The following is a 27720-nucleotide window of genomic DNA, read 5'->3' as shown; positions in this document are numbered from 1 at the left end:
GCAGTGCCTATAAATTACATCAGGGTAGATATGTACGAATGCTCCACTTTAAACCCAGCAAACACCAAGTATTTTAAAGGAGAATCATAATAAGTACTGACTAGGAAGCCATCGCTAATATTTTAAAGGAAAATATAGCAATTAATCACTAGGGAAGCAGTCGCTATTAAACCGCGGATTGCCTAACGTCTTGGTAATGCTAGAACGTGGCAGACCCATACAAAGTACAAGTAACACTCCTTGTAGTTAATAAATGATCAGGACAATAACTAATAACAGATACACTTGCTAAAAAGAAATTGCAGTCTCCTAATACACTGATAAATGAACTAACAAATTGCGGACAAAAGCATCTGTCACCTTAAATGGCTCCTCAAGCATTTGTTTATTTATAGTCTGTTAATTGGTTAATTGTGATGGTGGGCTGCTACATAATGTTGGATAAAAAAAATTACAATACAGTTGGCAACATAGAGATTGTAAAGTCAGTAATCTTTAGAGAATAGGGTAGAATGCTGTAATAAAGTAAGTATGAATGTGCTACAAATTTTATCCAGAATCTTGAAAATTGGTATATTCATTATCCTTCATCAATTTTTCCTTGAATTATTTTTCAGATAATGAGATAGCCTTTAGTTCAGTGATTTTTCTAGAAGACTGTTTCAGGAGAGAAGAGGTAGCTAAAGTAAAATGAGGTCTGTTTAATGGGAGGTGACATTCTTTGCTATCTGATGCTTTCTGTTAAAGTGATCCTAAGGAGGTGTGCATGTGTCATGGCATTTGGCAGTTTTAGCTTCATAATTTTTTTTATTAATGAGCTGCCCATTAAACGTACCTCTTAGTGATAACATCACAGGGATAATGTTTGAATGCATCCATAGATCAGAAGAGGTGATGTGGTGTGTCTATTAAAATGTGTGGGTCCATTGTTCTGTTTCCCCTACATTGACATTGCCAAGGAATTTAGCTCACCAAAAGACAGTGAAAGCTTTGGTGATCTTAACAAAGGAGAAGGCATTTTTTTTCATGAAAGATTTAATTTGAAAATGCAGAACATATATTTGAACTGTTAGCAGGGAAAATGGATAATAGCATAATAGGTTCCACATACTGTGGTGCAGAAGGTAAGTAGAAAAAATGTAACGGAACACTTTAATATTAGACCACTTGCCTTCAATTGTTTCAAGCTGGCACACATGCATATTGCACTATGCAGTTCAGATAAATACTTTTTCATTTGCCCCATGCTACCCTTGCTAATGTAGTAGTTATTTTTAGAATGGTTATGGTGAGAAATGTAACACTTTACCATACTGAAGGCAGCAACCTAACTGCCTTGCAGAAGGGGAACTTGGTTGAAAAAAATGAGCAGCAAGCAGTGTGTGTACCTGTATTATACCTACTGAAATTTTGCACAGTGAATTTTGCAATCCGTTAGATATATTCTATGACCTGGGGGAGTGGGTTTAAATTGTCATTTTAGGACACACTTCTGTTCACCCTCATCCCAGACAAAGTAGTGACCTGCTATGAATTTTGCCCATGGCTAACCATCATTTCCCAGGTGGTAATAGCCCTGTCCTGAGTCATGCACACTTGTAAGCCATCTGCAGAGGTAAAGTGTTAAAGCAGTAGACCAAGAGCACAATGAATGTATCACTCCTTTACTCTTCAGTTTGCTGTGCTCCCATTTGGAGAGCTAGTGACTGCTGACTTTTCTGATGGTATTTATTTGTTGATTTTATGCAATTCCATTAAAAGCAGAAAAGCTTCAGAGTCAATCACAAAAAATATCAGGCAAATATTGGCCTGACTGTATCCATAAAGACTTAGATCATAAAATGTCATGCACATTCAGAAGCCATGTAGTTGAAACACCAATATATCCCTAATGAATCATTTGCATATATCCCATCAGCCTCCAATAAAGGAGGTTTAAAGTTTTACTTGGTGAAGACACTACCTTAGCTGGGTCTTTCTTGCAGTTTTTTTTTTTTTTACAACTGAAAACTAGGGACAGTTTAGAATAGTGAAAAAGCACGGGTTCAAAAAGCCCACACAGATACAAGACAAACATATCCACATTGACTCTACCCAGAAAGCTATCAGAGGCCTTGACTCAAACTTCAGGCCCTACAGCTGACAGGCAACAACATTCATCTAATTTCCACTGTAAAACCTGCCTAAGCAGTAGCTGGAGCTCAGAAATGAACCAAGAATTCTGGGACTAAAGATCAGTAACACTGGCCACCATGCCACCTATAAACTTCCAACTGCAGTACTTTTTCCTTTATGTACATTTTGTTATTAATTAATTTATTTTTCACTTAGTAATCCATTAGGAACGTTCTCTGTCTCAAACAACGGTGTAGCTATGTATACTCAGTGTACTCAAATGAGTACATTTTTTTCTGAGCATTTCGTGAAAATGTCAACACTCCAAAAGCACAATGTTTAGAAGTGTGTGAATGAATATTTTCAGTATAGAGGTATGCAAAAATTCTTGTGCAAAAGGATTACACATTTAAAACTAACTTTTTGTGGAAATAAATTTATTTTATTTTATTTTATTTTACATTTGTTTACCGGGAAAGTCCAACTGGACTATGTCCATTTACAGTGGAGGCCCAGGGAAAAAAGCTCCACAATTATAACAATAATAAATGTTTTGTACAGAATTATAACCATAATACATGTTTTAAACAGTATTATAAGAACACGCTAGCAGTGATGAACACTAATAGATTTTTACATATAGGAATTTTTGGACAGACAAGACATAATAGATGTTTACATGTAGGAATTTTTAGACAGACAAGACACTTTTAAACAACATTATTCACATTTTCAAGCTGGAAATATAGGTTCATAGGTTCATAGGTTCATACTAGGCTATCTGCCCGAGGGCATTTATAAGCCTAGCCCATAGTTTTGTGGCTTACGCCACCCCTTTAGTTTGGAGAAACTATGCCCATTATATTGCTGTGCCTCTGTCGAGCAGTGACACTGAGGTAACCCCTGGGGTGTATCTGCGATCTCCCATCCATTGGTCAAGATTCCTCTTGAACAAGGCCAGCGAGGTGCTCTGCCTCACATAAACCGGGATTTTGTTCCACAGCATAGGGAGTCTTTGGGTGATGAATCTATCCCTCCAGCACGTCCTATTAATAACCGTGTCGAGGTTTAAGTCACCCGCCCTTGTGGCTCTGAGGGATCTAGATTTTTTGAGATGAAGCATGTTCATCAAATCTGGGTTTGACATGGCCTTGTATGTCAGGCATAGGTCACCTCTGAGCAAGCGGTAAGCAACTGAATATAACTGGAGTTCTTTCAGTCGGGCAGCATAAGACAGATTTTGAGACCCTTTATCCTTTTGGTGAGGAACTTTTGTGGCCTCTCCAGCTGCTGCAAGTGTCGGGTCAGATACATTCGAATGGGGCATTGTACTCGATCATTGGTCTGATGAGTGATGAGTATAGGGAGACTATGACTTCCCTTGATCTAGATGTGAATCCCTTCATGATAAGGTGGGCAATGTAGAAGGTCTTCCTAACTACTTTAGCAATATGAGTGTCGAATGAAAGGCTACTGTCAACCTGGGTTCCCAGGTCCCTAATAACTTCTTCTGTGTTCAGGGGATTGCCACCTATATGGTAGCTAGGGTAACCTTATTTTTCGAAGGGTACTATGCATTTCTTGGCATTTAGCTTTGAGCCATGGCTCTGGCACCAGTAGTCCGTTTCTGTGAGACCCTTCTGAAGGATATCTGTGTTGGATGTGTTTTCAACTCACAGTTTGCAGTCATCTGCAAACTTTGTCAGCCATAACCCTCCTGTGTTTGCTTGTACTTCAGAAAGTAGATGCCAAACAAGAGTGGGCCAGGACTGAGCCCTGTGGGACACCACTTGTGACAGGCTTTGAGTCTGACATGGCGCCAGCAACTCTGACCCTGTGGGTTCTGTCTCAGCCAGTTTGCAACCCATCTTGTAATGTATGGGTTTACATTTAAGTTGATGTGTTTTCAATGATACCCGAGTGAGGTATTGTATCAAAAGCCGCCAGGTCTAGGTAGGCTGTATGGACTGCCTTTCCTAGTCAATGGCCTTGGTGACTGTTTCGAAAAAGTCAACCAAGTTTAGAAGGCATGATCTGCCTTTGACAAAGCCAAACTGGGTTGGATCCAAAGTCTGCAAGTTCCCTATGTCTTTATTTATGAGATCCATTATGATCCTCTCCATGGCTTTGCAGATAAGGATTGTCAAGCTAATGGGTCGGTAATTTCCAGGGTTGGTGGAGGCACCGCCTTTGTGGAGTGGGACCACAGTCGCTGTGCGCCACTCCCTGAGTACGTATCCGGAGGTGAGACTAAGATTAAACAGCTGTCCTAACTGTGGGTTTAATTCCTCGTTGAGTTCATGGAGCACACAGCCGGGGACACCATCAGGTCCCATGGATGCTGTGTTCTTTGCCTTGGAGCAGTTCTCACCTGGGCGTTAGAGATGTTTGGGGCTACAATCATTAGATATCTCTCCTTTAGGGGAGGGGAGACGTTTGCACTGAACCTGTCAGCCAGTATGTTGGCAATGTCTGTAGGATCAGTAATCTTCACATCATTTTGAACTAATTCTGAGCATATCTGGGAGTTTCCTCCTAGGTTTCTGACATAGCTAAAGAATGCCTTATAGTTGTCTTTAGAGTCCTTAGCTATTTTTTTCTCAAAATTAGCTTTGGATGATTTTATGAGAGCTCTTTTTACTTATAGTGATCAGCGGTATCTTACCTTTTAAGGATTGCTCTATCTTGTAGTAGCTTTCTCCTTTTGTTGTAGAGTTTGTTTATGGCTGGGGTCCACCAGACTGGACGCTTGCCTTTGGTACAAAGAGTCTTTGTTTTGCTTGGGATTGCCTGATCCATGCAGCCCTGCAGGTGCTGGTAGAAGGCATTTGTAAGTGATTCAGCGGTTTGAGTAATGTTAACCGGCTCAGGGGCCTTAAAGGAGACCACACTAGTCTTTAGAAGTGTGAAGTCGGCCTTCGAGAAGTTCTTTACTGTGGTCTTTTCATTTCGGGTGGGGGCGGGATGAGGACCTCCAGCGAGATTAGTTTGTGATCAGATCTCACTAGTGAGGGGTATACTTCCAGCGTTGAACATTGTGCTCCCATGTTCGTGATGATGAGATCAAGTATGTTTTCTCCTCTTGTGGGGATGGTGACTAGTTGTTCCATGGCATTTGAGTTTATGAATTCCAGGAACTTTTGGGCTAGAGTGTTTGGGCTTGAGTAGTGTTCCCAGTCTATATTAGGGTAGTTGAAGTCACCTAGTATGATGGTGTTCAGAGATACATTTATCCCCTCCAGTGTTTTCAGAAAGGCCATATGAGGTTCCTGAGTTTGCGAGGGTGGCCTGTAACATGCTACAAATTGCAGAGCAGTCTTGCCTATGGTTAATTGCACCTGGATGGTTTCCGATGCATCGTGCGATGCCACCAATCTTGAGGTGTGGGTGTTCTTGATGAATATGGATACCCCTCCTCCTTTCTTGGTATTGTCCGGGTTTTGGGGCCGGAACGCATGATATGAGGTAAAACCTGATAGTGCTGGGGTGCTCTCAGGAGCCTTGAACCAGGTTTCTGTCACAGCACAGACATCGATGTTCTCCATACTGAGAAGGGCCTCGAGTGCGTGCATCTTGAGGTTGAGACTTCTGGCATTGAGCAGCATTACCCTTAGTTTTGTTTTCTTTGTTTTGTTCTAGGGTGGTAGGTTTAGAATTTGAGCCTTGCCTAAAAAAGGCACTATGGGGGTGGCAAGAGCCTTTGCCAAAATCTGGAATCCCAGGGGTGACAAGTGCAAGCCGTCCCTTGCGAAGCAGCGTGGCTTGTCCAGCATGTCATCCCAGGCAGACAGACATTGGATCCCCTTTGAATGACACCAGAGTTTAAGCCAATTGTTAAAGCTGATCATCTTATCTCTGTATTGTGGCATCATTCTTGGTGAAGGTAGGATACTGCTCAAGGTCAGGGTCATACCTGCTTGGGCTACATAATCAGAGAGCTCCTCTATGTCTCTTTTCATGTAGTCCAAGGAGGTATGTCTCAGGTCGTTAACACCAGCGTGGACAATGATTGATTCGTACTTGTACCTGCTGTTGAGAGACCTGAGTGCATGCGTTATGTGGCGGATTCTAGCACCCGACAGGCAGCTTACTGTGACCTTCTCCTTACTCAGTCTGGTGAGCGGGACGTCAGTGTGTCTGACTATGGAGTCACCAATGACTAGTGTGTCTGGCATTGTGTTTGGCCTTAAGGGCTGTGACTGCTTGACACTCTGACTGTGTGGTCTATGTGTTGCAGGTGTTGTGTTCTGAGGTGGTAGTTGTTTGGGTGTCTGCTTTGGTGGCCTCTGCTGTTTTGGTAGATTTTTGATCAGAGCCTCCGAGTATATGAATGCAGCAGGATATATGTCAGCAGTGATCAAGGCTGATGGACTACTGACTCGCTATTAGAGTAACTGTTAGTGCTGTAGGGTATTACAGTGAAGTAATTAAAAGCCATCATTGTCAGTGGAGGGTGCGAGGTAGGAAGCATTTATTTTATGTAATACATGGACATAACCAGGTATTCAGTAGTAAATGATAGTTGAAAATAACGTGCCTCTTCCTCTACATCTAAGGGTAACAGTTTGAGGGTTAAGCACACTTTTAAAGTGATAGGTGGGTAGTGGGGGCAGCAAAATTTGGTTTGAGTCCAAAATATAAATCTTTGGCTATACCCTGCTCTCACAGAGTAAATTGGCTCACAATGAGGAACGTGCATATTACAGTATTACATTATGATTAAAGCATAGACTTGTCAAATATGTACCACCTTCAGAGTGTGATTGACCTCGGAAATTGGAAACATAAAAAAAAGTAAGAGTGTGATAAATCTTTTCAATTTAGAAGCATCTTCGTACAGTAAACTTCTAGACAACAGTATGGTGTTAACTTAGCACAAGAAGTCTCTTACGTATTGTAAGAGCTAGATGCCTATGAATGTTAGAGGGTGAATAAGTCAATAACTCTCAAAGGTCTGATGAATTATGTCATTTGTATTTCTTAATGGCAAGCTTAATTTTCAGCACTGCAAATGATGGAAAACCAAAGAAATTAGTCATTATTCACTTATGTGCAACTTCCCAAATTTGGTAATAAGCCAGCTCTATGTTGTATTATGTGAAGCCTTTACAAAAATTCAATTCCTGTTAGAATATCTACCATAGTCAGTATACTGTATAATAGTAATAAAATTGAAACAGTCATTCTTTGAGTATGAACTAGTAAATATTTTCCAAACTTTTTTTTAAATAATTGAATTTTCTGCACACAAATTAGCTAAAGTGGTGCATCTTTATCAGAGGTCCTCAAACATAAGTATACATCAGTACAGTAAACTTGATCCTCTTTTAAATTCTTAGTACACCTACTTTTATTCAGCTGCTCATTCTTTTATTCATTGATTTCAATATCAGTATGTTCAGGGTGATGGGAGCTGAAACTAATCCCAGCAGAAAACAATGAACATAATGTAGAGAACAAGTCAAGGACAGGATGCAGGCCCATTAGACAAAACACACACACACACACACACACACACACAAAAACACACACAGGCTCACGCATGCAGGTGCGCACACACACACACACACACACACACACACACACACACACACACACACACACATGCATGCACACACACACACACACACATACACACACACAAACGCACGCGCAGGTTGAGAAGAGGTACAGGGTTTGATCCTCACCAAAGGAAATTGTCCAGGCTTAAAGTGGCCCAAAACAGCAGCTAGCCCAGTATTTACTCTTTCACCTATGAGCACATCTATACACATATATGTATAAACTGCCACCTATAGTCAGTTTTGATTCTTGCATTTGCATGTAACAACAGATGTTGCTACATTCACTGCTGCAGTATTCTTAACATATGGGATTCCCTGCTGTGGAAGCCCAATGTCCAGCCAGTCTACCAGAGCCTACTGTTGCTTTAAGGTATGACAAACGTCACCCAAATGGTCCTCGCATAGCGTAGGGCTTAAAGGTGACGTTCAGGCATACCATCCACTGAACATCTTTGCTGCAAGTCTGAATGCTTTTTCTAACCATCACTCTGTTTGCCTACTTCTGTTTTCTGCTGCCAGTTTGACTGCATTTTCATTCTCAGATGAACACCTATGCCTGCTTGTTGAAGTCCAAACCACTGCAGATAAGTACCCTGTTGGGTTTTGTTTTTTCTTGGCTTTTTTGTGCTGTTAGGGGTTAATGTCATCCAGGATCAGTAAATGCCAGTGCAGGAGACTTATTCCCCATAAAGACCACCATGATAAGTGTCTTTTTTGCCTAGAAGCTTCTCACGACCATACATCTTGTTCAGTTTGTCAGATGTTCATCCTGGAAAACCCTTTGCAGTAGGCTTTCTTCCCTTTCCTTGTATCTTGAGAACCAGTGTCTTAAGCTTCTAGTTAAAATTACAATGGAAGGAACTTCCCACCCTCTGAGCAGACAACTTCCTCTTTTGTGCCAGAGTCCCAGGCCCTCTGGTGTAGAAGGTGGATGCCCTCTCATTTTCTTGGAATGGGCTGTTTCTTTATGCTTTCCCTCCCCTTCCTCTCATTCCGAAAGTCCTGTTCAAGATTCAACAGGATGCTCCCAAAATCTTGTTGTTGACTCCATTTTGGCTGTGAGAGTACAGGTTCCCTCTACTTCTGCATCTAGCCAAGGGCAATCATCACAAGTTACCTCACAGGGTGGATCTTCTCACACAAGGCGAGGGGTCTCGCATCCATGCCCACCTGTCCACACTTCAACTGACACTGTGGGTGATAGGGTTTTGATTCCTCATAGATACCTTTTTCCAAGGATGTGCTGCAGTTCCTGCAGGAGGCCAGAAAACCTACTACTAGGAAATCCTACTTATCGAAATGAAAAGGTTTTTCTATTCGGTATCTCTGTCATAATCTGGACCCACTTACTGTGGATGTTCCTTTGGTTCTCTCTTATTTGTGTGAATTTCTCAATGCTGGTTTGGCCCATTTTTCTATTAAGGACCACTTAGCAATTCTTTCTGCTTGTCTGCCTTTATCCCCTCCTTTAGCTTCTAGATTTGAGGCTATACAATTTTTTAAATTTAATATTATACCCCCAGGAAGCATGTTCCTCCTCCCTGGGATGTTAATTTTGTTTTGGAGAACTTGACCCAGGCTCCTTTTGAGCCTGCTGCTTCAGCTTCCTTGCAACATTGTTTTTGGAAGAAAAAGGCACAAAGACCATGTACAAACAAAGTCTAAACAAAACTGACTCAGGCGTACAAAGTCTAAACAAAAGCTGTCTCAGACGTACAAACAAAGTCTAAACAAAACTGACTCAGGCGTACAAAGTCTAAACAAAAGCTGTCTCAGACGTACAAACAAAGTCCAAACAAAACTGGCTCAGGCATACAAAGTCTAAATAAAAGCTGTCTCAGACGTACAAACAAAGTCTAAACAAAAGCTGGCTGTTCTTTTGTTAGCTCCTACTTCTACCACGTGTCTATTTTACAAGCCCTTATGGCTTGTCCTCCTTTTTTGATATTTCATGAGGACGGGGTGTTCTCGCATACTAATCCTTCTTTTATGCCTAAGGTGGTTATTGAGTTTTCAGTATATTAATTTGTCTATTTTTCCCTTCTCCACAATCTGACAGTGAGAGGGTGTTGCATACTTCATGCATAGACAACTCAAAGTTTCTTTGGATAAGACTGTGTATTAGAAAATCTGGTAAGCTGTTTGTTTCATTTTATCCTAGGTCTTTTGGATTAGCTGTATCCAAGCAACCTATTTCTACTTGGATTTCAAAGGGTATTTCTTTTTGTTGCACTTGTCATGGTAAGAGCCATTCTCCTTCTGTAAAGGCTCATTCTACTAGAGCTGTGGCTTCATCTGGTGCTTTTTTAAAGCTTAGACACTAATTTTGTTATTGAAGCAGCTACCCGGATTTCTGTACATACTTTTACCAAACACTACAAGTTGGATGGTATCTCTAGAGCTAAAGATGGTTTTCCTATGTCATTCTTCATGGTTTCTTAGAGGGCTGTACTGCTCCTTCCTCCTCCCAAGTTTCTTCTTGAGCTTTGGCACTCTCCCATAAGTTAAGAATACTGCAGCAGTGAATTTAAGGACATAGCATGGTTGTGTAAAATCTTACCATAACAGTAGATGTCCTTGCCTTCACTACTGCAGTATTTGCCTCTGCCCTCATCCCCTAGTCCTTTTCCTTCCTGGATGTGCAGGTTACCTTGGGTTTCCTTGGACTGGTGTTCCTACTGGGGCAAACAGTTCTGAGGATGGTATACCTGAACATCAGCTTTATGCCCTGTGCTATGCAAGGAGCATTTGGATGACATTCAGTGGACCTTAAAGTAACAGTAGGCTTTGGTAGACTGGCCAGACATTGGGCTTCCATGGCAGGGAATCCCATATGTTAAGAATACTGCAGCAGTCAAGGCAAGGACATCTACTGTTATGGTAAGATTTTACACAACTGTACTGTCTTCATAATGTCAGAGAAATCAAAAGAAATCAGAAACAATCTTTGCAGATACAAGGAGGACATGCTGACTCCACACAGAAAGCTTCTCAGTCAGAAACTGAACTGGAGCCTTTGAGGACAAAACATGAGCTGGTATATCAGTTGGCTGCACAAACCTAGTTTTACTAAGTCACAAATGCGTCTATCCTTGTCATTAATTCTGAAAACTAGTGATTAACATAACTGTTTCCTGCCTGCTAGCTTGAATTTAGTCTGAAGGTGAGGAAAGCAAGGACTTTGTCTGGACCCCCACTTTAGTGTCCCCTTCCTCCAAAACTTATCTACTGTCTAACATCAAATTCTACTTGCAGTCATAAGATCCAGATAAGACTGCATGTACTGTGTCTCCCAGCAGATCTGAACAAACTTTATGTTCCTTAAATATAAGCTAAGGTCACAGTTGTGCATTACTGGAACAAACTATGAATGACCAGTTGGAATCAGCACGCTCAGGATTGTGCAGTTGCCTTGCCTCACTTATTCAGGAGGTTGGTTAGGAATCCTCATAGTCATACACTGCACTGGTGCTTTCAATATACAGGTCAATATATTTATGGAAGGATGACAACACAGGTAAAGGCCATGAGCTGGCACAGAACTCTTGTTGATGTTGTGGTTTATGGTAACAGATCCATTGACTGCAGTAGTTCTCATTGCTGTGTTTTCTTTTCTGATAGAATCACATCCACATGAATTTTATTGCAGCACCAAACAATAATTACTGCTTTCTATTAGCTGATACAGCTGTAAACAGTTAAGGCAACAGTGGAATAAAAAGATTGTGTTTTCAAAATGCAAAGGCTGTTAAAGTTCAATAATGATATCAGAACACCTATGCATTCTACCTTTGTAGGTTTCTGCTTCACTGTATACCTACGCAATCAACCTTTTGTAGGTATTTGCTTCACTGTATACCTATGCAATCTACCTTTGTAGGTATCTGCTTCACTGTATACCTATGCAATCTACCTTTGTAGGTATCTGCTTCACTGTATACCTATGCAATCTACCTTTGTAGGTATCTGCTTCTCTGTATACCTAGGCAATCTACATTTGTAGGTAACTGCTTCACTGTATACCTATGCAATCTACCTTTGTAGGTATCTGCTTCACTGTATTCCTATGCAATCTACCTTTGTAGGTATCTGCTTCACTGTATACCTATGCAATCACCCTTTGTAGGTATCTGTTTCACTGTATACCTATGCAATCTACCTTTGTAGGTATCTGCTTCACTGTGTACCTATGCAATTACCTTTGTAGGTATCTGCTTCACTGTATACCTATGCAATCTACCTTTGTAGGTATCTGCTTCACTGTATACCTATGCAATCTACCTTTGTAGGTATCTGCTTCACTCTATACCTACACAATCGACCTTTGTAGGTATCTGCTTTACTGTATACCTATGCAATCTACCGTTGTTGGTATCTGTTTCACTGTATACCTATGCAATCGACCTTTGTAGGTATCTGCTTCACTGTATATCTATGCAATTTACCTTTTTAGGTATCTGCTTCACTCAATACCTATGCAATCTACCTTTGTAGGTATCTGCTTCACTCTATACCTACACAATCGACCTTTGTAGGTATCTGCTTTACTGTATACCTATGCAATCTACCTTTGTTGGTATCTGTTTCACTGTATATCTATGCAATCGACCTTTGTAGGTATCTGCTTCACTGTATATCTATGCAATCTACCTTTTTAGGTATCTGCTTCACTCAATACCTATGCAATCTACCTTTGTAGGTATCTGCTTCACTCTATACTGATTATTTGTATGCTGCCCCTCCTTAGGTCTTTTCCTAGGGTTAACTGTGGTGCAGGACATCATTAAGGGGTAGCTTGAAGCCCACTGGCAGTGCAGACCTGTGGTATGAATGAACGTTTTCCATCACACCCACGATATTAATACTTTTTTCTTTATTGCTTTGCTACAGATTTTTAATAATTTTTCAGAATTTATGATGGTTGTAAAATTTTAAAGCCTATCTGTGTTATTTGTTGGCTGACATACGTTTCTAATGTTTTGTGTATAACTGATGTCTGTTGTCTCAGTAGGCCAGTTTCTGATATTGTAAATTCTGATAGCTTTCTTTATTAAAGGTGAGGCAAGCCCAGAAAACCTGGGAGAGACTTTGGCTTCTTTTAGTGGTTTTCTTCTTAATTAGCAATACATTTCTGTGATGGGGTATTTTATTCCTTCAAAATGACTCTGCAGGAGTAACATGTCATGGATGTTACCATTCATATGTCTATATCTATATTCATTGGCCTATAAAAGTTAGCCTTATAGTAGTGGGTAGGAAAGAGAACCACAGTTGTCAGCTCATCTATATTAATAATTTAAGGGCCTGATTATTGACGGTCCCTCACATGTGTACACACACACACACACACACACACACACACACACACACACACACGCACTTGGATTTAAAGAATTTGCCTCAGATGTATTTCCTTTAATTTGATCCTGATTTGCTTTATATCAGCTGGAAGATGCCATTCTGAAGCCAGCACTGGGGAGATCACATGGCTAATTAGCATATGCTGCTTTCCCAGACTGCCTCATTAGCATGTAGCATGGCCATGGAGACAGCTCACCATGGTGCTGCATGTCCATCTGCAAAAATATCATGTTAAGTCTGTTTCTGAATATAAAACATTTACTGTGAGGTCTATGAACACCTAATGGTACCATCTTTATGGGTCCAGCCCCAAGTAATATAGAAGTTGATTGCACAATAATTTATATTAGGAAAACAGTAACAAGCAAATTTGCAAAAACAGTTATAGGATTATTCAGTGCAAAGTCAGCAGTAGGTTACTAAACTTCTTATGTTAGGAGTACATAGACTAATAAAGGCATTTATACTGCAGTGGTACGGCAGAAGCATTGTTACCTCACAGCAAGAGGTTCTCCCGTTTGATTCTCGGCTGGGCTTGGGAGTGCCTTCTGTGTGGAGTCTGCATGTCCTCCCTGTGATTGGGTAGCATTCGAAAGACATGCGTGCGTAAATGGGCGTGACTTCATTGAAGGTTGAGTGTCGAGCTGGCACCTCGGCATTTCGTAAAAATCTACTGCCAATCATTAGCGGACCGGAGTTCTGCTGTGGCGACCCCTTACTGGGAAAAGCCAAAAGACAAACAACAACAACATACTGAATGAATAAAGTTGTCCAGTTACTATGATTTTGGGATAAGAAGCAATACTGTGAAGTCCTGCTGATTACAAAACCTGTTTATGAATCAAAAGTGAGATTATTGGCATTTAGAATAACTGGAGCTATTAAAATATATTTCTTCATAAAGCCATAGATTCTAACTTGTAACCTATAAATTCAGATATTCTTGTAGGTTCATAGCTGATTATTAGGCTAACAACCCCAGGAGGCCTTTCTAAGTCTAGCTATGCTTTCCAAATGTATCTGACAAGCTTTGATACCCCAGGGTTATTTTAAGGGGATATGTAGGCCAAGCATTTTAAGGCTGCCCTTGTCTACTACAGACTTAATTGCCACACCAGGAGTAAATAGCTGATTCCCCATCCACTGGTCCCAGTTATTTTTGAATTGGGTTAAGCAAGAATTCAGCTTCACATGAATTGGAAGCATGTTCCAGAAAAGGGGAAGCCCCTGAGACACATGCCTGCCCCCCTATTCATTTTACAGATGAGGTTTAGGTCCCTAGATCAATGAATATGATCTTGTGATTTGATACTGCTGTTCTGACTGCTAATAAAACATAATTAAATGCCATCTGATGTCACCATAAGCTGAGGACCAAGAGATAACAATATATTGCACAGAAATGGATTTTCCCTTTTCCAAGATGCAGCTGTAGAAATAAAAAAATGGATTTGTACAGATATACAAAACATATCCAATGAATCAGGATCCATCAGTCATTACCACCAATTCTTTCCCATATGAAAAACCCTATATTAGTAACCTTAGAAAAAATGCCCAGGGCTGTACAGAGCTAACAGTAAATGATATCACATACTCAGACCCAGAGGGCATAGCCAATGTACTAGTGGATACATTTAGCTCTAAGTTCACCCTCTACTTTCCCAAATCTCATACCCACATCTACACCCCTCTCAAATCTGTCATGGACAAGTCCTCAAGCCAATGGTCAAGGCCAAGAGCACTGCTTCTGTGAGGCCAGATAACATACTGAACTACTTAATGACCAGTCTGGAACAGGACCTGTCAGACCCCCTACAGAGGCTGTTAAGTGTCAGCTTCCAAACAGGCTTTGTGCTGAATCAATTTAGGACAGCAGCTGTCATTCCAGTGCATGAAGGTGGGGTGTCAATAGAACTGAGAAATAGTAGACCAATAAGTCTGACCAGCAGGTGACCTACAATCTCTCAACCCAAGCCAGTTTGGATTTACTAAAGGCATATCCTGCCTACTTAACCTGGTTGACTTTTTGAAGAAGGTTATTAAAGTAATGGAAGAGGGTTAATTAGTTAATTAGTACACATTGCATATCTAGACCTCACAAAGGCATTCAACACCACTGCATGTTCAGGTATCATAGATAAACTATCCCTGCTAAATGTTAATCCTTATGTTACTCGTTAAATAGAACAGTGGCTCTCAAAGAGAATCCAGAAAATTTGGCGGGTGGCTGTAAACCCTCTAAAAGAGCTGTCAACAGTGGTGTATCCCAGGGTTTCAGTCCTTGGGCCACTCCTCTTTGGCATTTACTTCTCAGAGGTCAAAGCTATTGTTAAGAGTTTATGTCTGACCAAGTCTGCAGATGACTGTAAACTTTGTGCCATCATAAACTCCCCAGAGTACATCAAAATCCTCCAAAAGGGCTTTCCAAACTGATTGCTTGTGTCAAAACCATGGACTAAAATTAAATGCCAAGAAATGCCTAATAGTTTTGTTTGGCAAGCAAGAAGCCCCTTGTAGTGATCACATTGACACCACACCCCTGAAATTGATCCAGTAGTTAGGGACCCAAGAATCTATGTAGACAATGTTCTGCAATCACCAGGTATCCACTATTGTAAGAAAATTCTTTTTGCTGCACAGCTTATTACTAAGGGCATGGTGTCCAGGTTCAAGAATGTGATCATTCCACTGTATTCTGCATTTATCTGGCAACTGTGTAGTATAACTGCCCCCTTCAGTTTGTACCTGTGCAAACAATTGCTAGAACTTGAATGTCCACAATGCTTCCTTACTAAGAAAATCAAGTGCTTAAATCATAAGAACTATGAAGAGCATCTCAAAGCCTTGTCCCTCTTCTCAGTGTCATACAGGCTACCGAGGATCAATCTCTGTCCCACATGCAGAGCCTCAACAGACACTATCCTGGCAGACCTACTGCATATTCACAAGTCTAATGTGGGTGTAAACACTCACTCAAGAAATTTAAATCCCCATTGCAACTAGAAATAGAGTATGTCAGTGGGATAGATATGTATCACAGAAAGAATACCACTTCTTTGGAATCGTCTTCTTGTCCACATAAAGCAAAGTACTTCTCTTATACTATTCAAACATAATCTAGACAGATAGGTAACAGAAGATTCACCCCTGGTTTAGCACCCTTGTGACTCATGGATAATTGCAACATGTTGCTCATCTCTGGGTTATTTGTACTTAAAAATATAAGACTTAAACTTAATGGGAATGCAGGGCTAAGCTTCTAAAGACCTACCCAGAACAGTAACGTAGTAAGTACATATGAATACAGAGGAAGAATTGCCCTGTAAATTTTATCCCATGTATAACGAGACAATTACACCCCCCTCCCAAAAAAAAAAAACTAAATGTAACCTACCTTAAAATTAATGTCAACTTGAGGTGGGTCATATCTTCCTAAGCAGCTTCTTCACTGTTGCAAAGATTCTGCAGATGCTACATTGTAGTCAGACTTACCTTCTAATATTTCCATGCTCTATGAGTAATTCAGGTCTCAATTAATACCACCACCCCTCCCTTGCACAGATGCCATTACCTTTACAGTCTGTCAGCACATAGGCCAGAGTGCACAATTCAAAAGGGTGACCACTTTTGATAGAAATTGCAAATGGGTCTCCCACATAGCTAGAGTGCTATATTACTGTTGTAGAATTGCACACTTAATCATTGCATTTATTCATTTATTTGTGGCATGTCATAATAAAAAATACCTTTTTATTTTTTTTTCACTGTGTTTACTTTGTAAGCTGCTGTCCTTTTAAAAGTGTTCTGCCCTGTTCATATCTTTGCCTCAGATCATTTTATCCTTTGTTTAGCAGATGCTCTGGAAGGGGCAAGGAGCCAAGTATATATATGTAGCAGAGTGCAGGAGTACAGACTGAGAGAAAAGCTCAACATGACCTATAGCAGTATTATATTATTTTACATACATATATATATATATATATTTATATATATATATATATATATATATGGGTCTACTTCATAACACTTGAAATTTCATAACGTTGGAATTTAGATGTTTTGGTCTCAATGTTATGAAATTCAACGTTATGAAATTTCAATGTTATGAAGTAGACCCATATATATATATATATATATATATATATATATATTTATATATCAAGAGTATACAGGTTACATACATGAACAAAACATAACAGTCAAGTCAATACCTAAAAAATTCATGTCTTTATACATGTGCAAAAAAAAACACATAGATTTACTTTGTAGCTTTTCATGTTGCAAAGGAAAAAAAAACACATTTGTTTGAGATGATGTGCATATTTTTTCCTGGGGGGAGGTAAACATTATCAGATCCTGAGTAGGTAGTAATTTTAATGCCCACAGTACAAAACTAAAGTAAGAACTAGGAGGTAAAACATCTTTATTATTATGACTGCTGTATTACGTCTTATGAATGTTGTTAGAATTTAATGTCTTTATGCTGTTGATTGGCTGTCTAGTTTTCATTGTGCTGTGTTCTCGCCTCACAAAATAAGTAGAATGTCCATGTTATTTGTTGTAGTTATAACCCTTTTGATGGACCAAATGAGAACCCAGAAGCAGAGCTGCCCCTTACTTCTGGAAAGTACCTCTACGTCTATGGAGACATGGATGAAGATGGATTCTATGAAGGTCCGGAAGTTTTATTTTGAGACTGGTTATACATTTTATGGAGTAGTAATGAATAGAGCATTACTCAAAAACATATTGTGTTGTACCTACGTCATAGTTAAATAGAGACCAGTCATGTAAGCAATGACAGTATATATGCATTTTGTAAAAATAAATAAAATAAAAGGCAGATAAGTATATTCTGTGTCCTTAGGTTAATCATGAGAAAATGGTGCAGTTAGCAAGTTTTTTTCAGAGTACATTGCATATATGTGAGCTATTGCTAATATGAAATTAATTATTCCTTCCATTTTATGTGCCAGTAGTGGTAACTTTGGGACCTGGAAACTAAACTCATACATTGAACCTGCTGTTTCTGTTGCTTAACAACTCTGAGCAATATATGTAGTATGTGATTCATTATTTCCTGTAGACATTTGAACAACTCACAGATGTATATGTTTTTGAAAATTGCCAGGATTTTATCCATTAAAATCTACCAGTGTTTTTTTAGCTGTGTTTGTGTGTGTGTGTGTGTGTGTGTGTGTGTGTGTGTGTGTGTGTGTGTGTGTGTGTGTGTGTGTGTGTATGCGTGTGTGTGTGTGTGTGTGTGTGTGTGTGTGTGTGTGTGTGTGTGTGTGTGTGTGTGTGTGTGTATGTGTGTGTGTGGAGTGGGGTCAACAAAAAAGAAAAATAAGATGGAAGTGAACAGAGTATGTCTGGTGTGTACACATTATAAATCTAGTAAACATGCATCATCTTCATTTTCATTATATATGCTAATATCCAATGATAAGTGACTTTCTGTATGTCTGCAAATTAAACAAAAATGTAAGTATTTCAGTATAATCAGCAAGATATTTTAGGTAACTAAATACAGGCATTAAGGGATGTTCATGTATGTTTGAAAATTGTTTAGATTCCTAAGTTGCATACCTCTCAGCTTCACCTAATATTGTAGAATATGTCTGATTTTGTCCCGTACCTCATAAAATTTTTGAGTTTCTGGTAAATCACTGAAGGTTATAGTCAGGCAATAATACCAGTTATTGGAGTTTCATACTTTTTATTGTTCAAAAAATGCATGTTGATGTAAAACCTGTTTTCTATTAACTTTTTATGAGAATTAGAGTAATATCTAAAAAATATCCCTGTTTTAGGATTTTTGTCCCCTATTATTTTTTGGCTCTGTCCAGAATTCTTAAACAAAGAAGTTGAGAGGTATGTTAAGTTGTACAATCTAAGTGCAGTGGAAATAACTGTATATTGGTAGCACTCTGTAATCCTTCAAGAAAGGAATAATGACTATAGCACACATTAAATGCATCCATGTCATTCTGAGGTTTTAAACTATCAATGGTATTCTTTTGTAGGGGAACTTTTAGATGGCCAAAGAGGGCTTGTCCCATCCAACTTTGTTGATTTTGTTCAAGACCAGGAAATTGTATCAGTTAACAATGCAGACAGTGAGCATGACCGCAATATTGTCAATCATTCAGTTCTCACTGGGGAGAGTGGTGATCGTATACTTGAGGGGAGTCTGTCAAGTCGCACAGAGACCACTGTTATAAACAATGGCACAGGGGCGCTGGAAATAAACATTGATGAAATTGGTGAAGACATTGTGCCTTACCCCAGAAAAATCACCCTTATCAAACAACTAGCCAAAAGTGTTATTGTAGGTTGGGAATCACCTGTAGTGCCACCAGGCTGGGGAGCTATCACCAGTTATAACGTTTTAGTGGATAAAGAGGTCCGAATGACAATACCATATGGTAGTAGAACTAAAGCCCTTATAGAAAAACTTAACCTTGCCACCTGTACTTATAGAATAACAATTCAAAGTTCTACGGATAAGGGAACTTCTGATGAGCTGCGATGTACTTTGTTGGTGGGGAAGGATGTAATCGTGGCACCGACTCAGCTTAAGGTGGACAATATAACACAGACCTCAGCTGAGCTTTCATGGCTTCCATGCAACAGCAATTACAGCCATGCAATTTTTCTTAATGATGAAGAATTTGATATTGTAAAGGCTGCAAGCTACAAGTATCAGTTTTTTAATCTAAAGCCGAATATGGTACAGAAGGTAAAAGTTTTGGCCCAACCGCACCAGATGCCATGGCAACTTCCATTGGAGCAACGGGAAAAGAAGGAAGCCCTTGTGGAATTTTGCACATTACCAGCAGGTAAGCTTTTTTCTGTTAAACAGGTAACATAGAAAACTAAAGTCATGTCTCACAAATAATATTATTCATGTTCAGTCATATTTGTGCCAAAACATGTTTGGTAATTACAAAATAGATATGATCTACTGTAGATTTATTGAACACTAGAGATTATATTCCTGAACAAGGGAATGGATCTTCCATCACAAACATGGGTGTCACCGTGAAGCAGTGTGCATAATGTGAGAGATTGTTAACATGAGCCTTCATATCTCATTGCCTTGCTGCCAGTACCTTAAAAGTAATACATACCTGTCAATTGTCCAGATTTCTGCCTCATATTTTTGCCTTATTCCTCATAAAGTTTTTGTTTTCTGGTAAATCACTGAGTATTGAAGTAAAAAAAATAATGACAGACATTTGACTTTTAATTATTTATTTTATTTTATATTTGTTGACCGGGAATGTCAGACTGAGCCAGAGCCCTTTTTCAGCAGAACCCGGGGAGAAAAGTTCCATAATAATATAGTAAAAATAAGCTAAAGTTATACAGACAAGTTTAAAAAACTTAAATATGATAATTCTACACTAAAGACTAAATACTGTACATTAACAAAGTCGAAAGAAAAGGAACAAGAGGAATGAAGAACAAATGATTAAGAACTAAAGGAGTGATTATGTCTGAAGAGGTTATAAGAGGGAAGGAAAAGGGAAGTGTAGGGATAATAGGAAGACGGAAAAAGTAGGATAAGGCATAATGTAGAGATGAATACGAGCTGGGAAAGTGGAAGGAAAGAGGTGTTAGTTAGATGGTTATAGTCAGGGAGGATGAAAACAATGGCACATCTATTGTGTTTGAAATATTCTTTTATGGCCAACTTAAATTGTTTGGGATGCTTCAGATTTCTGATTTTAAGAGGGAGCTTGTTCCATGCTATAGAGGGATGGCAGCTGTATATGTTTTGACCTGATTTGGATTTAGGTTTATAAGTGTCTAATAGATCAAGGGGTAAAGTTCTGAGATTTCTTGTAGGAGAGTAGTGTGAGATGAGAGAAGACAGGGCTGGACAGTAGGTGGGCTGATAGAAAACTGAGTGTACGGTTTGGAGCTGTGAGAGCAGGAGTAGATGGGGTAGTTCTAGCCAGTTTAAATATTTCAGGGATAGACAGTGGTGGGATTTGTAGGTTTTCTGAGCAGCAAATCTAGCTATATTGTGGTATGTTGATTCAAACTTGGGTAGTTTAGAGTAGTAAGAATTTGGGAGCAATATGTTAAGCATGGTAGAAGGTTAGCGTGTGTATGTGCAATTCTAGCTTCATGGGAGAGAAATATTTTGTTTCTATATAAGAGTCCTAATTTCTGATAAGTTTTCTTGCTACAATTATTAATGTGCTGGTCAAATTTCAGCTGGTCATCAATGGTAACACCTAGGAGTTTTGTGCTAGATTTAACTACAATAGGGGAATTGTTTAGCAACGTTATAGAAAAGGAAGTTTTGATATGGTTAACTATTTTGGGGAGAAAGAATAATAGTTTTGTTTTTTTAGGGTTAAAGACGAGCTGATTGTTAGAGTCATGTCTCTACTGAGTTAAAGAAGGACTGGGTAGCAGATAGGAGTTCAGAGGGGGAATTAGCTATGGTTATGACTGTGGAGTCATCAGTATATTGGACTATGGAAGAATGTGGACAGGAGAAATGAAGTAAGTTGGTAAAGATATTGAAAAGTAGTGGGCCAAAAATGGATCCTTGAGGTACACCCATTTTTATTGGAAGGGGAGAGGATAGTGCAGACTGCCATCTGACTGATTGCAGTCTGTCTCTGAGCTAGCTAGAGAACCATGCTACAGCGTCAGGGGAGACATTTAGATCAGTCAGTTTATTCAGTAGCAAAGAGTGAGACCCAGTATCAAAGGCCTTTGAGAGATCAAGAAGTAAACAGGAGATAAGTTTGCGATCATCTCTGGCTAATGAAGTAGTGTTAAGGAAGGAGAGAAGGGCAGTGGTAGTGCTATGCTTTGGTTGGAATCCATATTGTGTAGGAGTGAGTAGTTCTTCCTGTAAGAGCTGTTGAATAATTTGTGTGTGTGTGTGCACTTTTCTAAGATTTTAGAGAGAGGGGAAAGACTAGCAATAGGTCTGAAATTTCAGATTTCAGAGGAGTTACCCCCTTTGTGAATGGGTAGGATATAGAATTGTTTTGAGATAGATAGGACTTTAGATTCAGAGATAGAGTGACTAATAATGATAGATACAGGCAGGGCAAGAGAGTGAGCAGCTATTTGGAGAAAGTATGATGGGATATTGTCAGCAGGTACAGAGTATGGATTTAGCCTAGACAGCAGAATTTTTATTTAGGAAGTGGGAACAGGTTTGAGGGAAAAAGTCTTAAGAGAGTCAGCAGTAGAGGATGTTTTATGGCAGTTGGGAGGAGTAGTGCTAGAGAGGTTGGGATTGAATAGTTTGGATATAGATTCTATGAAGTAGGTGTTGAAGTTGCTGGCAGTTTAGTCAGGTGATTTCTTGGACTGAGTGAGTTAGGATTGCCAGGATGTAATATTTGGTTTATTGCATTCCAGAATTTTTTAGGATCTGATTTTAGAGTGGTTGGAGGGTTGTAGTAGAATTCTTGTTTGTATTTATTGATGAACTGTTTAACTTTATTTCTCTGCTCTTCTTTGCAGGTGAGCAGGGTGTTTAGATTGTAACCATGTTTTCCAGGCTCTATCTCTAGCTTTCATAAGGGTACGAGTAGTTTTAGATAACCAAGAGGATATGTTTGCCTTTATCTTTATTTTTCTAACTGGAGCTGTGGAGTTTAAGATATCAAGCAAGGTTTTGTTAAAAGCTTGGACAGCTTTATCGAGTGGGAGTTGGGTAAGGAAGTTCCAATTTACTTCAGAAATGAGGGTTTTAAATGTTTCAGGGTTAAAATTGGAGAGATTGTGGCAGGAAATATATCTGCGTGGTTTAGGGAGGTGGTTAGTGTATCTAAGAACTTTTATGGGTGAGTGTTCACTCAGGGAATCAGGAAGTGTTTGAGGTTTATGATATTTAGAGGGATTAGAGATGAGTATCCAATCAATGGGGTTACTGGGAGACTGAGAGTTATTTGAATGGGTTGATTGAGAGATCAGATGAGTAAATCCATAGAGGTTCATGTGATGTGAGGAGATAGGGATGTCAAAGTTTAGCCAATTAATACTAATGTCCCAAGAAGGATAGTTTCGTTTGGAATGATTTGAGAGAAATAGGAAAGAATGCTTTCCATCAGGGGGATATTGTCACCTGGTGGAATGTAAATAGCTACTATGGTAACAGTAGTATAGTTGTTGATTAGGATATTGACTGCTAATATTTCAGCAGGGGAAAAGGATGGGATGGGTTGCATAGGATGGGTGATAGTAAGGTATTTGGAATAGACAATAGCGACTCCATCACCCTTTTTTTTTGTACGATCTAGATGGATTATATTGTAGCCAGGAGGGAGAATATCACTGTCGAGGTTCTAAGGTTTAAGCCAGGTTTCTGTCATTGAAATAATATCTGGGGTGTGATGAGATATCCAAGCATGGAATTGGCTGACTTTGTTTAGGATGCTTCAGGTGTTAATAGAGTAGAAAGAGACTTGTTTTGTTGATGTGGGAAAGTGGCCATGGTTTGGGAAGGTATTTGAGAGTGAGCCAGTGTTGGAGATTGGTCCAGGATTTGGGTGTATTTCATCTGATAGGAGTAGTCTAATTAGGTGGTATAGTGTTTGTACTGTAGGTGGGTAGTATCTGATATATTTTATCTTGTTTTTAGAAGTTAGTAAGTGGGAGGGAGGAATTTTTATTTTGGGGAGTTGGCTATTTATTGGGATGATAGAGACAGAGATTATTATAGGCTGCTGTGAACAGGAGAAATCATTTGTATGTGGGTAGGTAGGATCTTTATGAAAGGGAGATAAAGGAATGGAAGGTGATGCAATGGTAAGTAGGAGGGTTAACGAAAGCTGGAGTAGGGTAGAGGGGATTGAGATGTGCATAATGGAGGAGGAAGAGTATATATATATATATATATATATATATATATATATATATATATATATATATATATATATATATATGGGTGGAGTTGAAGATGAAGGAGAGAGAACTTAACAAGTCTTTAGACTTCACACCCTTCAGAAAATTCATGCTAATGGAAAGCCTGTCATTCTATTAACTTCCCAAGTTTGTAACCACAACGTTTAAAAATTGTTCCTATTTTTGGGCTTTTGACCCTAATTATGTATGCCAGATTTCTTGGACTAAGTGGTTGAGAGGTATGAAGTAATGTAAAGTAGCAGCACAAAGGCAATAATGTTTTTAGGGAGGCAAATGTATGAATGTTACCCTTCTTTATTTATATATCTATATATAACTATATGTTTATATATATATATATATATATATATATATATATATATAGGCATGTGTCAGATAACAAGACCATATGATCGAGTTTCAGAAAACTCAAACATCAAAAAAAAGGAAAAGAAAAACAAACCTCTACCTTTTTTTTACATTTTTTGCAGGGTGGCAAGCCCCTCTGAACCCCCCACACCCCCTGCAAATTATATATACAAACTCTGAGATCACACTACAGTGAGCAAATGGGTGCCTTTCCTGATCCTCACTGTGCCACGATCTCCATTCAAAAGCATTGAGTTTTCAAAAAACTCAGTCATATGGTCTCGACCATATGGAGTTTCAGTTTCTGAAAACTCAATCAACTGATAGAGACCCATATGTAGATGTGTATAGACTCATATGTAGGTGTGTGTGTGTGTGTGTGTGTGTGTGTGTGTGTGTGTGTGTGTGTGTGTGTACATATATATATATATATATATATATATATATATATGTATATATATATTTACACACCCCTGTTAAAATGCCAGGTTTTTGTGATATAAAAAATGACACCACAATAAATAATTTCAAAACTTTTCCCACCTTTAATGTCACCTATAACCTGTACAAGTCAATTGAAAAACAAATCTGATAGGGGTAAAATGTAAAAAATAAAAAATGTACAATATGCTGGTTGCATAAGTGTGCACACCCTTAAACTAATACTTTGTTGTGTGCACACCCTAAAACTGATACTTTGTTGAAGCACCTGATTTAATTACAGCATTCAGTCTTCTTGAGTACACATCTGCCATCAATTAAAGAGACTCTGATTGTTGAGACTCTGATTAACCCCAAATAAAGTTCAGCTATCCTAGTAGGATTTTCCTGACATTTACTCAGTTGCCTGCTACAGCAAAAGCCATGGTTTGCAGAGAGCTTACAAAGCATCAAAGGGATCTCATGTTGAAAGAAGGTCAGTCACAAGGAAGGGTACAAAAACATTTCCACAATATTGGACATACTATGGAACACAGTGAAGACAGTCTTCAAAAAAAGAGGAGAATATATGGGAGAATAGTGACGCTAAAGAACTGAAAATCCCTGAAATTGATGAAAAAACAAGACAGGACAGAACTCAGGGAGCACAGCAAAAGAGAAGAAGCACAACACTGGAAGAAGCTGCAGGAATTGTGGCAACATGTACAACAAACAACAACGGAACAACAATTTCTCCATTGGGCATAGCTCAATGGGATGGGGTAGATACACAAGATGGAAGCCTTTTCAAACAACAAAAAAAAAAAAAAAATTCAGCACAACACTGGAAAAAAACAAAAACTGCATCTGAAGAGACCAATGTTGAAACAGAAATGTGTTGGTGTCTGAAGAGACGCAATTCCAAAAAACATTTTACCAAAAAAAACCAACAGGTACACTAACAACACACACACTTCACATCACAAAAGAACACCATCAGATGGAACTGGGTCTTTAGTCAAGGTGGAGGGAATTATGAATTTCCAAATACCAGTCACTTTTGGCCCAAAACCGTCAGGCATCTGCTAGAAAGCTAAAGATGAAGACTAATTTGACCTTTCAACATGACAATGACCCCAAGCATACATCCAAATCAACAAAAGAATGGCTTCATCAGAAGAAAATTAAAGTTTTGGAATGGCCCAGCCAGAGACCAGACCTAAATCCAATAGAAAATCTTTGGGGTGACCTGAAGAGGGCTGTGCACAAGAGATGCCCTTGCAATCTGACAGATTTGGAGCACTTTGGCAAGGAAGAGTGGGCAAATATTGCCAAGTCAAGATGTGCCATCCTGATAGACTCCTACCCAAGAAGACAGAATGTTGTAATTAAATCAAAAGGTGCTTCAGCAAAGTATTAGTTTAAGGGTGTGCACACTTATGCAACCAGTGTATTGTACGTTTTTTATTTTTTATATTTTTTCCCGTAACAGATTTACGAGAGATGTTAAGAGCTTGTAGACTGTGAAAGAGTGAGATGCAACAGAAGAAGAAGAAAATGAAGCCAGCGTGGAAGAAGAGGAAGAGCTGAGCATTAGGCCGGATTTATACTGGAGCAGTGACATGCATTTTTGTGATCATTTTTTTAGAGGCTTTAAAGCAGGTTAGGCCAGGCACAGACCTGGTAGCTAGAGGTAGTGAGTTTCATAGCTTAGAGACAGAATATGAATACAGGGAGTTACCTGTGGTTTTTTTGTAGGTTTTGAGATAGCTAAGAGGTTTTTGTCTTGATCGTAGGGATCTACTTGGTATATAATGTGTGACAAAGTTGGCTAGAGCAGGGCAGACAGTAGGCTTAAAAATAAGGTTGTGCAAAGTGGATAGCTGAATAAAAGCAAGTTGGTTCGGAAGTTCAAGCCAATTTAGTTGTAGTAGCACTTCACAATGATGTCTGCAATATTTACAGTTTGTGTTAAACTTAGCTACTTTTTTGTTGCACTGTTCCTTCTTGCTTAGGGTAGAAGTTTGTAAATTAGTTAGGATAGGGACACCGTAAAGAAGGGAGAGAGGTAAAAAAGGTTTTTACTAGGGAAACTTTGGATGTTCTTCATGTTTCACTGTTGCAGTCATTACATTTGGGTTATCTGCTTGCAGTAGCCCTCAGTCGGCCTGATTAACAACGTCTTGGGTCCTGCGTCGGTTGCTGTCCCTTCTTTCATGACGTCAGGTCGTCAGGGGTATAAAACATGCAACCGATGCCATTACACCAGTCTTTCTTGCTGTGCAGTACCCGAAGCAGAAGCAGTTCGCAAGTGCCGGTCGGCCGACTCCTGAAATTTTCGTTTTCGACTTTCAGAACCGAAGTCTTCAACTAAAGCTAAATACCCCATTAGGGAAACTTTTTCTTGCTCCTTTCCGATGTCAGTAAAAGCTAATAATTGCATTACTTGTGGAAAGCAAATACCTCATAAAGATTTTCATTCGTACTGTATTCCTTCCCTAGGCCCTGACCACAACGTACCTTGCTGTCGGTTTTGTGCTTTATTTAATCAGCGCACTATCCGTCGTCGGTATATTTTTGCCTCTAAATATTTTGGTTCTTGGTTTAATTATCCAGAAATGTCGTCTTTTAGCCATCCGACTATCGGGATTTTGAATAAACACAAAGATAAAGACAGAGAAAGGCCGCTGAGGTCCAAAACTGCCAATGACGCTTCTCCTAAGATAGTCGCCAGTTCACCGATACTCAGTGAGACGCTTTCGCAGCCCCCGATACCCACTACTTCTGATTCACAGGCCTCTACTGAGACCCATTCAGAGTCCAGTATGCCGCGAGATGTTTAAACTATGGAACCCACAGATGTCTCTACCATGGATGGGTCCAGAGCCGCTATGCAGGCACCGGCTTCTGAGGGTGTATTCAGGCCTACAGACTTGCATATTAAACCGATGCCTCCTTCTTCATTTAGGCCTAAATCTCAAACCATGCCTAAAAACAAATG

At 39.4% G+C, this 27720-nt stretch overlaps 1 protein-coding gene across 12 annotated transcripts in view; it reads left to right on the top strand.

Moving 5' to 3' along the window:
- The window catches only part of LOC122799590 (RIMS-binding protein 2-like), a 2967700-nt gene that overhangs the window by 2148056 nt on the left and 791924 nt on the right, over positions 1 to 27720 (top strand). For all 12 annotated transcript variants that reach the window (XM_044068753.1, XM_044068745.1, XM_044068749.1 and 9 more), the window contains 2 exons: positions 17608 to 17717; positions 19070 to 19885. In XM_044068753.1, the coding sequence (XP_043924688.1) occupies positions 17608 to 17717; positions 19070 to 19885 (926 nt within the window). The remainder of the gene's footprint in view (positions 1 to 17607; positions 17718 to 19069; positions 19886 to 27720) is intronic.

Source organism: Protopterus annectens, chromosome 4.part0 (assembly GCF_019279795.1).
Source record: "Protopterus annectens isolate FY-2018-M chromosome 4.part0, PAN1.0, whole genome shotgun sequence".
In the NCBI taxonomy this organism is placed as follows: Eukaryota; Metazoa; Chordata; order Ceratodontiformes; family Protopteridae; genus Protopterus; species Protopterus annectens.
The sequence above is the reverse complement of the archived record's forward strand: the minus strand, read 5'-3'. Positions and strand labels throughout refer to the sequence as shown.